This window comes from Bison bison, unplaced genomic scaffold (genome assembly GCF_000754665.1).
Source record: "Bison bison bison isolate TAMUID 2011002044 unplaced genomic scaffold, Bison_UMD1.0 scf7180017864499, whole genome shotgun sequence".
NCBI lineage: Eukaryota > Metazoa > Chordata > Mammalia > Artiodactyla > Bovidae > Bison > Bison bison.
In genome coordinates this window covers 4,629,329-4,642,794 of record NW_011495058.1, presented here as the reverse complement: position 1 = coordinate 4,642,794, position 13,466 = coordinate 4,629,329, and the positions used below count along the sequence as shown (strand labels likewise).

At 47.7% G+C, this 13,466-nt stretch overlaps 1 protein-coding gene across 1 annotated transcript in view; it reads right to left on the bottom strand.

The window, feature by feature from the left end:
* The window catches only part of NUDCD3 (NudC domain containing 3), a 70,800-nt gene that overhangs the window by 22,145 nt on the left and 35,189 nt on the right, over positions 1-13,466 (bottom strand). The window contains exon 3 of the mRNA XM_010829048.1: positions 2,452-2,584. Within this exon, the coding sequence (XP_010827350.1) occupies positions 2,452-2,584 (133 nt within the window). The remainder of the gene's footprint in view (positions 1-2,451; positions 2,585-13,466) is intronic.

The following is a 13,466-nucleotide window of genomic DNA, read 5'->3' as shown; positions in this document are numbered from 1 at the left end:
TGTTTCCTCCTGTGAACCGCAAAGCCTCAAAGGACTGCTGGAGGAAAGGCCCTAGGGGTGCCTGGCTGCACAGCGCAGGTTAAACAAACAGCCCGTTTACGCTCCACACAGCCTGGAACTGTGCTGGCGCACCTGCCTTGTACCTGAGCCCCACATGTCAGCTCCAGTGCAGTCATCTCATACCAGTCTCAGGGACCGTCACGGGCTCAGTAAATGTCAAATGCAGAAATGAGCAAAACCCAGGGCCATCCTCAGTGAAACCGAGGCCATCTCACCCCAGAGGTCAAGACAAGTGGAGCTGAGAGGCAAGGATGTGCCGGGGGCATGGCGGTCCGTCCCTTAGCACAGTAGGATGAAGGGCAGGCCCCTCACAACACACTGCTGGCGGCAGAGCTTGGACTCATGAGACTGACACCCCAGTGACTAGTGGGCACATCTGAGATGCTGTTTTCAATGAACAGGCTTCCCAGGTAGCCATGGAAGCTCAGCAAGAGCTGTCAGGTGACCTAGGTCTCTTAAGTCAAAATACCTAGTTTGGGGTTTTTGGGGGGTGGGGTTTGCCTTTTGTGGGGAGGCCATGCTGTGCAGCTGGAGGAATCCTAGTTCCCCAATCAGGGATCAAACCTGAGTCGTCAGCAGTAAAAACATGAGAGTCCTAACCACTGGGTTGCCAGGGAATTCCCCAAAATAACTAGCTTTAGGTTGGGCCTAACAAAAGTCCTTCCAGAGAAAGTTCCCGAAGTTCATGGAGAAGTTAGAAGACACGCTGGACCAGGAAGCTCTAACATTTTTCATTAAGTGTGTAACCAACACTTTTCATAATTTATTTGCCTACATACAAGGTAATCCTACCAAAAAAACATAATGAAAATCAACACCTGACCAACTAAAATTCTAAAGCATGCTGGGCAACACAGCCTGCACTGGCTCTGACCTACAGTGTCAGAGAGGACACGGTCATCAAAAGTAGGATTCTGTGGGGATGACCCCTAGGTACCCAGTATGACCTGGATCCTAAAGTCCATTGGGTCAGGAGATCACTGAGCCCTAGTGAGATCTCCTGGGCTAGTGTGGAAGGAGAGAAAGGGAGAGATGGTAGACAGTGCTGCTGTAGCTGACACCATCCCCACGGCGCCCTGACACATACCCACAAGGAGCTGTGAAGACCCAGGGGCTCCAGTCCTGCTCCTGTGTTCCATGCTGCAGGATGAACTGCATTTATCTGACACTGGTAGGAAGTTGCAGTCTTCTAGAGGCTTCCCCAGACCCACCCAGACTGCTGCAGAGGGCAGGTTTATTTTAGGTAAAGCCTGGGTAATCATAAAGGGACCAGGAGGGACCTCAGGATGGAAGTGGGCTAAGGGGAAGGCCTGGAAGGGCTTGCTCACTGCCTAGAGCCTGGATCTGACATGTATCCAGACCAGCAGGAGCCACTTCACACAGTGGTCCTTTCTCTGAAACGTACATGAAACTCAACTTCTGTTTCATATGCTCTGGGACCATCCCTTTTAAAGAAGGCTGCAGTTGTTTCTGCTTTTAAAGTGAGGAGTGGGACACAGGGAAAACAGTATGAGCTTTAGAAGCAGACACACCTGAATCAAACCACGGCTGTACCAGGGCACCCATTCAGTCACTCATTCCTTCTAAAACATTCAGACAGTGCTCACTGTTCCTGGCATAGCAAGAGTGAAGGAGACACATGGTGACTTTTCCATGTCAACTTGGATAACTGAGTAACTTCTCTCGGCCTCAATTTCTCATCTATAAAACATGAAAGATACCACTTACTTTGCAGGTTGTAGTTTCTCATGACAAATGAAATAAGAAAACAGTTTCTAGCATATATAAGAATTTTTTACATTGTGGATTATAGTAACAATGTCCCATTTCACATGAGAGTTTTTTTCTTTAATGTGAAGCCTGCCTACTTACAACGAGCTATAATAATGTTATTCTCAGCAAGGTCCCCAAGTAAACATCTCTATCTCACTAAAAGATTAAATTTCTACTCACTCAAGCTCATTAAGATGGAGAAATCCACTCAAGCTATAAATGTTACAGCTCCACAGACCACAGGACTGTCCACTTATCACAACAGAACCTGTGGTGCTCTGCTTTGCCTCTCAGGACTCCATCTTCTCCAGTGTGAAATGGGTGTAACCATAACTGCCTTGCCTACTCTGTAGTGCTTTTGCAGAGACTAAAGACAATAAATGATATGAGAATACTATAATTACAAAGAAAAAAAAGCTCAGGTGCTATTCACATAGGAGGCTAAGTTGGGTCTCATACTTGACGTGGTTAAAGAGGGTGGAGACTGGCATGCTGGTGACTGAAGACAAGAAGCAGTCTTGTGCTGGTGGCTAAGCAGCTCCAGTGCAGCCCACAGCCTGAAGCCTTTGCTTCAGGAAAGAAGCTGAGCAGATGAAGCTGGAAGAACCTGGCGGTTACCTGCTTGCCCTTCACCACGTGCTTGGGCACCGGCACCTTGAGCTCTAGGTCGGTGTAGTCCTGGGACCAGGTGTAGTTCTCACGCACAGCACCGTTGTAGCTGTCGGGGTTTCTCTGGAACTGCTCCTGTCTCCTGAGAAAGAACAAGAAGTAAGACGACAGCCCAGGCCCACAAGCAGGGCAGGAAGCCCACAGGGTCCCAGGAACATACTGTCTCCAGGTCCTGAGAACGTTCACCTAACCTTGCTTGGTTTTGCGTCTAAAAGTCCCCTTCCCTCTGGCTGATTTCCTTTCTGACCACCCAATTCGGGCCTCAATGGGAAGTCACAGGAACAAAGGGAAAATCCAAGGAGAAGACCCTGTGTAGCACCCTCAAGGTTAGGAAAAATATCTGTCAATGCAGTCCATGGCATAGCCTGGCCCTCCTGGTCTTCACAAAGCTTAGAAACCAGACCAGTCCATAAGCCAAAGAGCCTAATTAATAACATCCTGGGGCTTGTGGGTGCCTGGTTTCCCATAAACTGCTTGGCAGGCCGTATCTTTTTTTAAAAAAAGGCGGGGCGGAGGGGATACCAAAAAACCACTTTAGCCTGTAGCTACTCAACTTCAATTCTAATCCAAACCCAGCCTCCATCTTCCCCTGGTAAATAAATCAAAGCCAAGGCACTGCACTGAACTGCAGACTTTCTTCAGACGTGAGCAGTGTGCTTATGAGACAGCCTAGGAAAGAAACTCCGTCAGCTGAATCTTCTTGTACGTGTATTACCAACCCAGCACAGATGCAAACAGGCATGGCCAGAAGCTGATGTCAAAAATAAAACACAATAAAACAATTGTCACAAAATTTAACTGTTAATAATAGTAAAAACACCACATAAAAATAAGTTGAGAGTCCATCATAGTAAGTTTTTGATCTAAATTAAAAGACAGAAACCTAGTCGAGGAGGAGACAACACCTATGAGCACGCCCATCCCAACAACAGGTACATGCAGCCCCGTTCTCCTGCGCGTGCGGAGCCCACTGATGCGCCTGGAGGGAGAGGCTGATGGGTGGGCTGCCACATTCCTGTGCACGCCCACATGTCTGCAGAGGAAAACACACAAGAGGGTCAAGGGCTGTACCCCATCAGCCTCTCACTTCTGGTCAGGAGGGGCCGCGAGTGGTGGTTAATGAGGATGCACTTTTCAGGTGAACGCTGTAAGCCAAGAACATGTTTCCCTCCTGTGGGTGTGCCTTCTGCACCTTAAATCTGAGGCTGGGCCTCTGCCACAGCCCAGGCTCTCTGGGCTGGTAAACTGGTGGCTGCTGCGGGCTGAACTGTGTCCCCCAAAATGAGTGTGTTAAAGTCCTAGCCCTCGGCACCTCACGCGGAGACACAGTCTATACAGATGTAATCCGTTAGAATGAGGCCATTAGGGTAGGCCCTGACCCAATGCGACCGTGTCCTTAAAGGGAGGGGGCTCTGGACACAAAGACACACGCACAGAGGGACAACGTGAAGAACCTCGGGGAGAAGACAGCCACACGGCAGAGGCGAGCGCTGTGGAGCTGGTGTCTGTGGAGGGCGCTGGCCAGGGAGCATCACAGGGTGGGCAGCTCAGCAGGCAGGCACACCTCCCTGCCCCCTGCAACCCTGTATGGACCTGCAGCTTTTCCCCAGCACAGATCAGCAAGCTTCTGGGTGTTTTTAACACTCTAAATCCACATTCTCATTAAATAAAGTTGATTATTTCCCACCGACAGTGTACATAAAGAAGTCTCCTGTCACATGCAGGTTCTCTGGGCCCCCGCCCTCACCCTGTCCTCCCAGACCAGCCTACAGCCACACCCCTGTAGCTGCTGGCCAGAACTGGGGTGGGAGGGGGAAGGGGGCGGGGGGAGTGGGAAGGGTGGGAGGAGGAGCATGCGTCAGCAGCCAGGGTGCAGATAGGGAGCAGGCCTCACTGCAGCACCCACGCCTGATGAGCCGGATCAGCCCAGATAACAGGGTTGTGACTGTTAAAGAAAAGGCCCTCTCCAAAGGAGAGGCTCTGCAGGTGCCCACAGCCAGCATCACCTGCACAGGTGGGAAAGGAACTCAGGCCACCTCCCCCCTCCCTCTCTCCAATCCCCTGCCCTGTGGGGGTGGCAGCATGGGAGTGGGAGAAGTGGTGGGTAAAAGGGGTCACAGCCCCCAAATAAAGGCTTCTGTGCAGGAGGCTGGAGCCCATATAGGGAACAGGTTATAATTCAGCAGGGGGCACTCTCAAGCCCCTTTCCAGGTTCCCAGGGTTTGGGGCGGGGGGATGGGTAGATTCCCTACTATGTGGAGACAGGTGCTGGCCAGCACTCACCAGGTTCCCAGAGCCAGAAAAGAGCTGCTTCCACCCTGGAACATCCTGCCTCCACTCACTCACACCTGTCCCTCATGCTCTAAGGCAAAGGCCACCTCTCCTGGGTGTTCAGTGGTACACAGGTGTGACAGCTCCTCACCCACCTGTAGATGCCACTGTCCACGTACCCGGGGGAGAGGCCAGGGCTTGTGCATGAGGAATGTGGTGTGCGTGTGTACATGTGAGTGAGTATGTGCTGTGAGCACGTGTGTGGTGTGTACCTGTGTGTGGAGTACACAGTGTGTGTGTGTGGAGTACACAGTACACAGTGTGTGAGCACTTCCATGTGCATGTGTGCGTGTGTGATGTGAACATGTGGTGTGAGCATGTTCGTGCTGTGTGTGCGTGCAAGCCTGTGGGGGCGGTGTACATGGTGTAGACAGTACGTGTGTATGTACATTAGCAGACAGTAGTTCATCCTCTCCCTTTGCAGAGCAGCCCCATCTCGTGTTGATTTCCTGCTCTCCTCACTGATCCTACCATATCCCACACCTGGAGCTCGTGCCCCGCAATGAGAGAAGCCACCACGATGAGAAGCCTGCGCACCGCAACTAAAGAGTAGCCTCCACTCGCTGCCACTCGATAAAAGCCCGTGCAGCCAAAAATAATAAATAAAGGTATAACAGAATGAGATAATCACCACTGTGTAACCTACAATGGAAACGCTGAGTCTGGGCAGCATTCCTTGACGGATGCTGAGCTCTAGGTGAGAGGTGGACGGGAGTCTGCTCACAGAAGGACCGGAAAATCCTGCTGTGTCCACAACAGCAAGATACCAGGCATCTCCTGAGGGAACCTCACTTCTGTGGTAGTCCTGCCCTAATGCTGAGCCTTAAATCTGCTCCACACCATAGGTCTAACCACCAGACCACAGACAGCAGAAGCGGTAGAGAACGTATCCATCAAAACCACCAACATAAAACCTGCCAAGTCCAGCATCTGGGAAACTACAATAGACAAAGTTCTAAGTTTCTTTACAAACAAATGGTTACAAAGGGCATCATAAAATGAAAAAAAAAAAAAGAAGAGGAATTATTATAAATTAAGAGACTTAGAAGATACAGCAACCAAATGTAACGTTTGGACTTGCTGGACAGGTATTTTGAAAAAACCAACTGTAAAAAGACATTTTGAGACAATGAGGGAAAAGTGAATGCAGTCTGGACATTAGATGATTACAGGGAATTATAAATTTGTTCAGTTGTGATATTCATTTAGTCCACTTTTCTTTTTTACTGAAGTACGCATGGGTGAAAGAAAGTTTGTGATTTCTGGGCTCTGCCACATCAGAAAAAAAAGGGATTAGAGAAAGAAACGAAACATGAATTCTGACATATTGTTAATGAGGAAGTGGGGGAACCTCACAGACATTCATTATGCTATCCTCTCCTTTCTGTGTCACCAAACCTGAAGGATCTGTCTTGACTATTCACCCAGGAGTGGATCTGCTGGGTCAAGGGTATAAAAGAAAGCATCTCACCCTTAAGAGACAGTGGGAAACTCATTTCCAAGGGCTGCCCCAATTCTCACTCAACAGTGGTGTGCACAGGGTCCTGCTCAACACTGGAACACTTTCTCAAGTTTTATCAAGTAAATACACACAAAAAATAGTGTTTCCGATCGGTCTTGATTCACATTTCCCTGCATATAATGTTAACTGGCCATATGCGACTCATTTCTGCAAAATTCCTGCCATGGCTTTTGCTTGTGCTTTCCCTGGTTTGAAGAAGTTCTCCATAAATTTTTGATAAAATTCTTTGTTGGTTTCTGAGTATACAAACGCCTTCTCCTGGCTAAGTTGTCTTCCTACTTCCTTCCTTCCAGATGTTTGATAACTCAAGCACCATCATTATCATCAAACAATCTCACAGCTCCTTCCCTCCTTGAAGTCTGAAGGGCATTGCATCTATTTTCTAACAGGAATACTCTAACATTTTAATCTCTAGTTTTTGGAGTTATCATGCCCTTTGCATTCAACCTGGCTTCCTTGTGTAGTCTTTTCTTCTCTTGACCACTTGGATCAGGAGCTTGTCTAAACAGAAAGTCCAGCTGAGGAACACAGGGGCCAGCTGGGAACAGGACTCGCCTGCAGTCACTGCATGCACGAGCCCAGCTCCTCTGGGATACCTTCTGGTCCTTAGCGCCCACTCACCACCTTAAGGAAGGCTCAGTTTAATAAAAAAAATTCTTTACAACAAGTATATTTTGATAATGTGCTTTTAATGTTTTAAAATTAATTTTGCAGTACGGTTAAAAATACGAGCTGATTCTATATTTACCTAAAATAAACGAGGCAAGGTGCTTGGAGTCTCATGATATGCCCATGAATCACTTAACAGGTGTTAATGCAAATTTAGGGAATGTATTTGACAATCTGTATCAGATGGTCAGCCAACAAAAACACAATCAATATTTACTACAAACTCTTCTAATTAACAAAAGATATAAGTTGGTTATAGTGAGACATTTTCTTAAATCATGTTAATTACTTTAACAAGGGCAAGAGACATCCCAATTTTTTTTACAAGTGTATAAATGTGAAATATACATTTTAAAACAAAAAGATAATTTACTTCATAAATATGCTGAATTCTTAGTCTTTTAAATCAATTTTCTATTCCTAGTCATCCAAAATCAGGACACTTATGACTAGCTTTACCATTTCAAGTTCCAACAGACTTCCCAACTGAGGGATACAAATGTATCTCAGAGATATGGTAGGTTCTGTCCCAGACCACCACACACCCCAATAAGTGAGTCACAAGAATTTTCTGGTTTCCTAGTGCATGCAGAAGTTACATGTAGTCTACACTATACCATACAACTATTCTGTGTTAATTGTGCAACTGCATTATGTCTAAAAAGATGATGTACATACTTTAATTAAAATTACTTTATTGCTAAATACTACTGACCATCATCTGAGCTTTTAGTGAGTCAATCTTTTTGCTGGTGGAGAGTCTTGCCTTGATGTGGTGGCTATGGACCAATCAAGGTGATAGCTGCTGAAGGATGGGGTGGCTGTGGCGATTTCCTAAAAGGAGGCAACAATGAAGTCTGCCACATGGGTTGACTCCTTTCATGAAGGATTTCTCGAGCAGACAATGCTGTTCAACAGCATTTTACCCACAGGAGATCTTCTTTCAAAATTGGAGTCAGTCCTCTCAAATCCTACTGCTAAGTTTATGTAATATTTCAATGTTCTGCTGTCATTTCACCAATAATCTTCATAGCATCATCACCAGTAGATTCCATTTCAAGAAATCACTTTCTTTGCACATCCGTAAGAAGCAACTCCTCATCCACTAAAGATTTATAACATACATAATAATAATGAAAAGCTTTGAAATATTAGGAGAATTACCAAATCGTGACACAGAGACAAGAAGTGAACAAATGCTGCTGGGGAAATGGGGCTGAGACACCTGCTTGACACAGGATCGCCACAGACCTTCAACTGGTACGCAACACAGTATCTGTGAAGCACAATAAAGCAAAGCGCGATAAAATGAGGTACGTGTGTAATGGGACCAGAGGAAAACAACACCCAAACTTTCAGGAGCTGCATATCATCAGGGATGCAACCCGCAACACAGCCACGTGTCACAAACGTCCCGTCCTTAGTACTGAGAAGGCTAACGTAAATTTTATTGTTATATTTTCAAAGTGTTTTACTAAGACACTGTCTGAGATACAACAGGTCAGGGGTTGGTAAATGACAGCCCAGCACCTGTTTGGTAAATAAAGGTTCACTGGAACGAGCTACAGTAACCCATTTACAAAGCATCTCTGGCTGCTTTGGGCTCCAGAATGCGTGATCTGCAAAGCCTGAAATATTTACCAGCTGGCCCTTTAAATTAGTTTTTGCAATTTGGAATTTGGGGGTTAGTTTTTAATGAGGTTTGCTTCATTTGGGCTTTTTGTTTTTGTTATTTTTGAAAAGCCATGTTTCAAGAAAACTTTTAAAAGGCAACAATTTTAATCAATAAGAAAGCATCTGAAATGAAAGGACTCCAATCACTGGGACATGTGGCCAGACGGGGCTCTCCCCCCACTCCCGGTGGCTCCAACCTACGAAGGGTCAGTGTGGACAGCAGACGGGCCAGGGGTTCAGGATGATGAGCCAGACCACTCACACCCACTCTGGGCTGCAGGCTCTTCATCCTGTCACCTCCCAGGATTCTCAGGTGACAATCACGTGGAAGTGCATGCACACCGGGCACCTGGCAACACACGTCTAGTGCTTCCCTCCCATAAGCCCTCCCAACACCCCATCCCTGCCCCTGTCCTGAGGAAGAGAGCAAATGGCCTTTCATTCTGGAAGCTATCTGCTGCCCTCTTCTCTCAACACCTTCCTGACTGTCCCCCTGACTAGACAATCTCACCCACCAAGTGAGGTGGGCACACTCAGGCTTCGGGCTTCCACCTCTCTAGTCCAGACCTTAGAGGGATGAGGATGAGGCTTGGAAAAAACAGAGGTAGGGGAATTAAAATAGAGACCAAAAAGGATATCAAGAATCACCAAGATGATTCCGAAGAGGAGAAACCGGGGTGGGGGCAGGGAACGGGGGACGGACACAGCCCCTGCAGATGCCGACTGTGGCCCTGACACTCAGGGAGCAAATGGTGAGCAGGAAGACCACCCAGCCCTGAACCAGTGCCTCCCTCATGGACTTGGGTGGCACCGGGGTGAGGAAGAATGGCTGTCTGACCAAGGGCGCCAATGCACAAAACTAAACCTAGACGTGATAAGCACACTTACACTTTAAACATTTTGTAGGAAATATTTTTACCACATCCAAGTAGACAAGTATTAACAAGAAATACATAAGATATAAAGAAAGTTTACATCTAAATTAAATGTAATACTTCTGGAAGAGAAGGCCCCAAAACACACAAAGTTAAGGACTTCCCTGGTGGTCCAGCAGTTAAGAATCCACTGGCCAATGCAGGGGACACAGGTTCAATCCCTAGTCCAGAAAGATTCCACATGCCTTGGGGTAACTAAGCCCGTGCACCACAACTACTGAGTCCACACTCTACAGCCTGTGCTTTGCAACAGAAGCCGCCACAATGAGAAGTCCAAGCACCGCAACGAAGAGTAGCCCCCACTTGCCACAACTAGAGAAAGTCTTCTTGTAGCAACCAAAAATAAATAAATAAATATTTTTTTTAAATACAAATAATTAAAAGGTAGGGCAGAGTGAGGAGGAAAATCTATGACACATAACCAACAAAGAACTGAAATATATAAAGGATTTCTACAAATTAGTAACAAAAATAGGAAAGTCAGCAAGGGCTATCAAGAAGACATTCAGAGAGGAGGAACCTGAACTGCCACTGAACACCAAACGACATGGCCTGCGAGTAACCACAATCGTGAGCAAAATGATGGACTCACCCGTCGACTGACAAAAAAATAATAAATAAACCACTGAGATAATGAGAGAGCAGGGTGAGAGGAGTATAACCTTCCATGCAGCCCTGGAAAGTGCACATCCTACAATAGCACTTCTCAGCGCGTGGGTCATAAAATCTACGTGTGGAACAGAACACAACAGGGTACAGAAAATGGGAAGCTGTACTGCAGAGAAAGAGCCAGCACAGCTTCACGGAGCTGCCCCCACATTTGCACTGGGCATCTGAGGGCGCAGCCAAGAGAGTCTGCATGCTGCTGCCCAAGAGAACCCATCACACATGCAGGAAAGGAGCTGCACTGTGGCCAGGAGAGGCCGTGGAATCAAGAGAGGGTCACGGGGCCAGAGGGGGGCCCTGGGGTATAAAGGGGGTCACAGAGTAGGCAGGACATTGCATCAGAGATCTATCTGACATCCAGGGGGGTAAGCACGACAGCAGGTCAATCAGCGTCCAATGTATGAGGCTGCACAACTGGAAACACCGTTTAAAGACGAAGGGTGATGACTGGGTGGTGCTTGTGTTGGGGGTGGATATATCCACCAACACAAGACAGACAGAGAAGCAGCTGGGGGCTCACAGTCAACCAGTCAATCACAAAAGCAGGAACACCTCCTCCAGAATGCATCCAAGCTGGAACACGGAATTCACCTATTAGAAGGATTGGCCTATTCCATCGCAGGTTATAGGTGATAGGAGCCCTGTTCTCACTCTCAGAGAAAGGTACAAAGATTTCAATGTATTTCTAGAAAAAAAAGATAATAAGCACATATACTGACAGGGCAGTGGTAGGGGGGCCCAGCGGCAGGGGTTCCCAGAAGCAGTGAGCTCATTCACTGCCATGTACGGTTTCTAAATATTGCCTGTAAAGAAAGCAATCAGGCTCCTTGGAGAACGGGTATAAGAGAAAATACGATGAGATGAGCCTGGAACCAGGCAATGCCAGAAAGTAAGGAAGTGCTCAAAAAACCACAGGATGCAGAACGTCAAGAGGACAAAGAAGCCAACCAGAGAGCTCCCAATGGGGCAGAGCTGGAACTGATGTGAGTGGCTAAATACGTGACACAGTGTTGGACTATAAGGCAGAGAATAAAGTGATACCCGTGAGTCACTCTGATACAAATGAATGACTGAATAAACAAACAACTAATTAATAAACAGAAGGAATGAGGGAAATATAAAATCAGTGTTAATACCACAGTGATAATTGCTGTAAGCAAGATTCACTGATGATGCTAAAAATAGTGGGTGAGATTTTTAAGGGGAAATGGGATATTTGCATAACTTCACAGTATCTCCCCCAAAACATTTATCAATGTGGTTTTAATCTATGTTGAGAATTTAACAAATTTAACAAATTCTCAGCAACTCCTCTACCCTCCTAGGAGGTGGAGATGGGCTCAGTGACCAGAGAACAGAAAGGGAACGGCAGTGACATTGGGTGAGGACGCCTGCAGACTTATCCTCAACCAGGCGACCAAGCCAACATCACAGTCTTAAGTCATGTTCGTATGACGGACACTCATAGGATGTGAGGGGAGGGACACATCACCTCTGCGGTCTTCATCCCAAAATCCATACCCCAACTGGACCATGAGAAAAGACTGCTGCTGCTGCTGCTGCTGCTGCTGCTAAGTCACTTCAGTTGTGTGCGACCCCATAGACAGCAGCCCACCAGGCTCCGCGGTCACTAGACCAACACAAACTGAGTGTCTACAACACACCTGATGTCTTCAGAAGTTTGACAGTCACAAAAACCAAAGGGACGGAGAAACTGTCCCGGGCTGAAAGTGACTAAAGAAACGACAACAACACGCAAGGTGGCATTCTGTTCCTTTCTGGACAGAAAGGGAACACTAGCTAGGGAAGGGGGTGGTGGTGGTGGTGGGGCCAAAATCAGAAAACCCCCAAAAGACAAGTGCACCAGCCCACTTTAGGGGCAGAAGGGTGACTCCACTCTTAGGCTCACTCTACAGCCAGAACTCAGGCCCTGGGATTCAAGCCACCCCAAAGTTTGAATCCTGACTTTCACTGGGGCAAGGGTGTTATCTGATCACATGTCTCAACCCCTTTAAAGCCTGGATTTCCTCACCTGCTTACTCACACGGCTGCTGAGAGACTTACATCAAACAATTTTCACAAGACCCCACCCAGTACTCCATGTGCAAGCAGCTCTCTACGATGCAGGGTTGTTAATAATAGACATTCGCTAACATTTCCTGCCCGTGATGCTGAACCAAAGCCCAGGCAATGAGGCTTGGCATCATCTCCAATTCAAGATTACTGTATTTACTCTTCCCCCTCCTTTTCCTCCCTACCTCCCGAACTTCTCCAGTCCCACCGATTTTGAAAAGGAAATAAAAGGGCTTTTTCCCTCTGCATAATTTCCCTGCCGACTGCCATTGTTCATAGCACTTGATGTAGCAAATGCTGGCAGTGTTTTCCCATTTGCTTTATCTGGAGAGTGGTTATTTACTGCTCCTGCCGTTTTGGGGGCGACAATGCCAGGGATCCACAAATAGCGAGATGTGTCTGCACAACAGTTAGTCCGGGGAGGGCACTGATGAGCTGGCTTCCTAACTTGAACCACAGCTTGGCGACAGTGGACCTAAGGGATTTTAGCCTGAATTACTCCAATCTAGACTCAGAAAGATGGCCCTTTGTTTTCCTGCATGCACCAACTTCTGGGAGGAATTCCAGCAGAAGAGCTAAGCAATCTGCTGGGAAACAAGCCCCATAGCATCAGCATCAACCTGCCCCGTCCCGATTAAAAGGGTCACCCACATCAAATAGCCCAAGTTCTCGGCACACCCTGCCTGACCCCTAGCCCCGCTGCCTGGTATCTGCCCGGCGCTGGCCTCCCTGTGCCACCCTCTCCTCAGGCCCCCACATTCAGCTCCGTCCAGGCCTGGCCACCAGCAGTGCCAAAGCCAAACCCCTGTGACTGCAGCATCCACACACTTGCTGCTCAGGAAGTACCAGCTGAGCACCACTATGCCTACACCATTCTGGGTGCCGGGGCCTGAGAGGGGGCATCAAAGGCAAGGCCCACTTGAGTGGGGCTCAGACCACGAGGGCCAGTGGTGTACCGTGTTAATAAATGTGACTGGGTGGCCCCTGCAGAGCCTCCAGGGCCTCCCACTGAGATCTGCTAGATGACACGACAGGCTGCTCAGAAAGGCCACAGAGCCACATCTCTGGTCAAGGGAGTCACTCAGAGGCTTGAC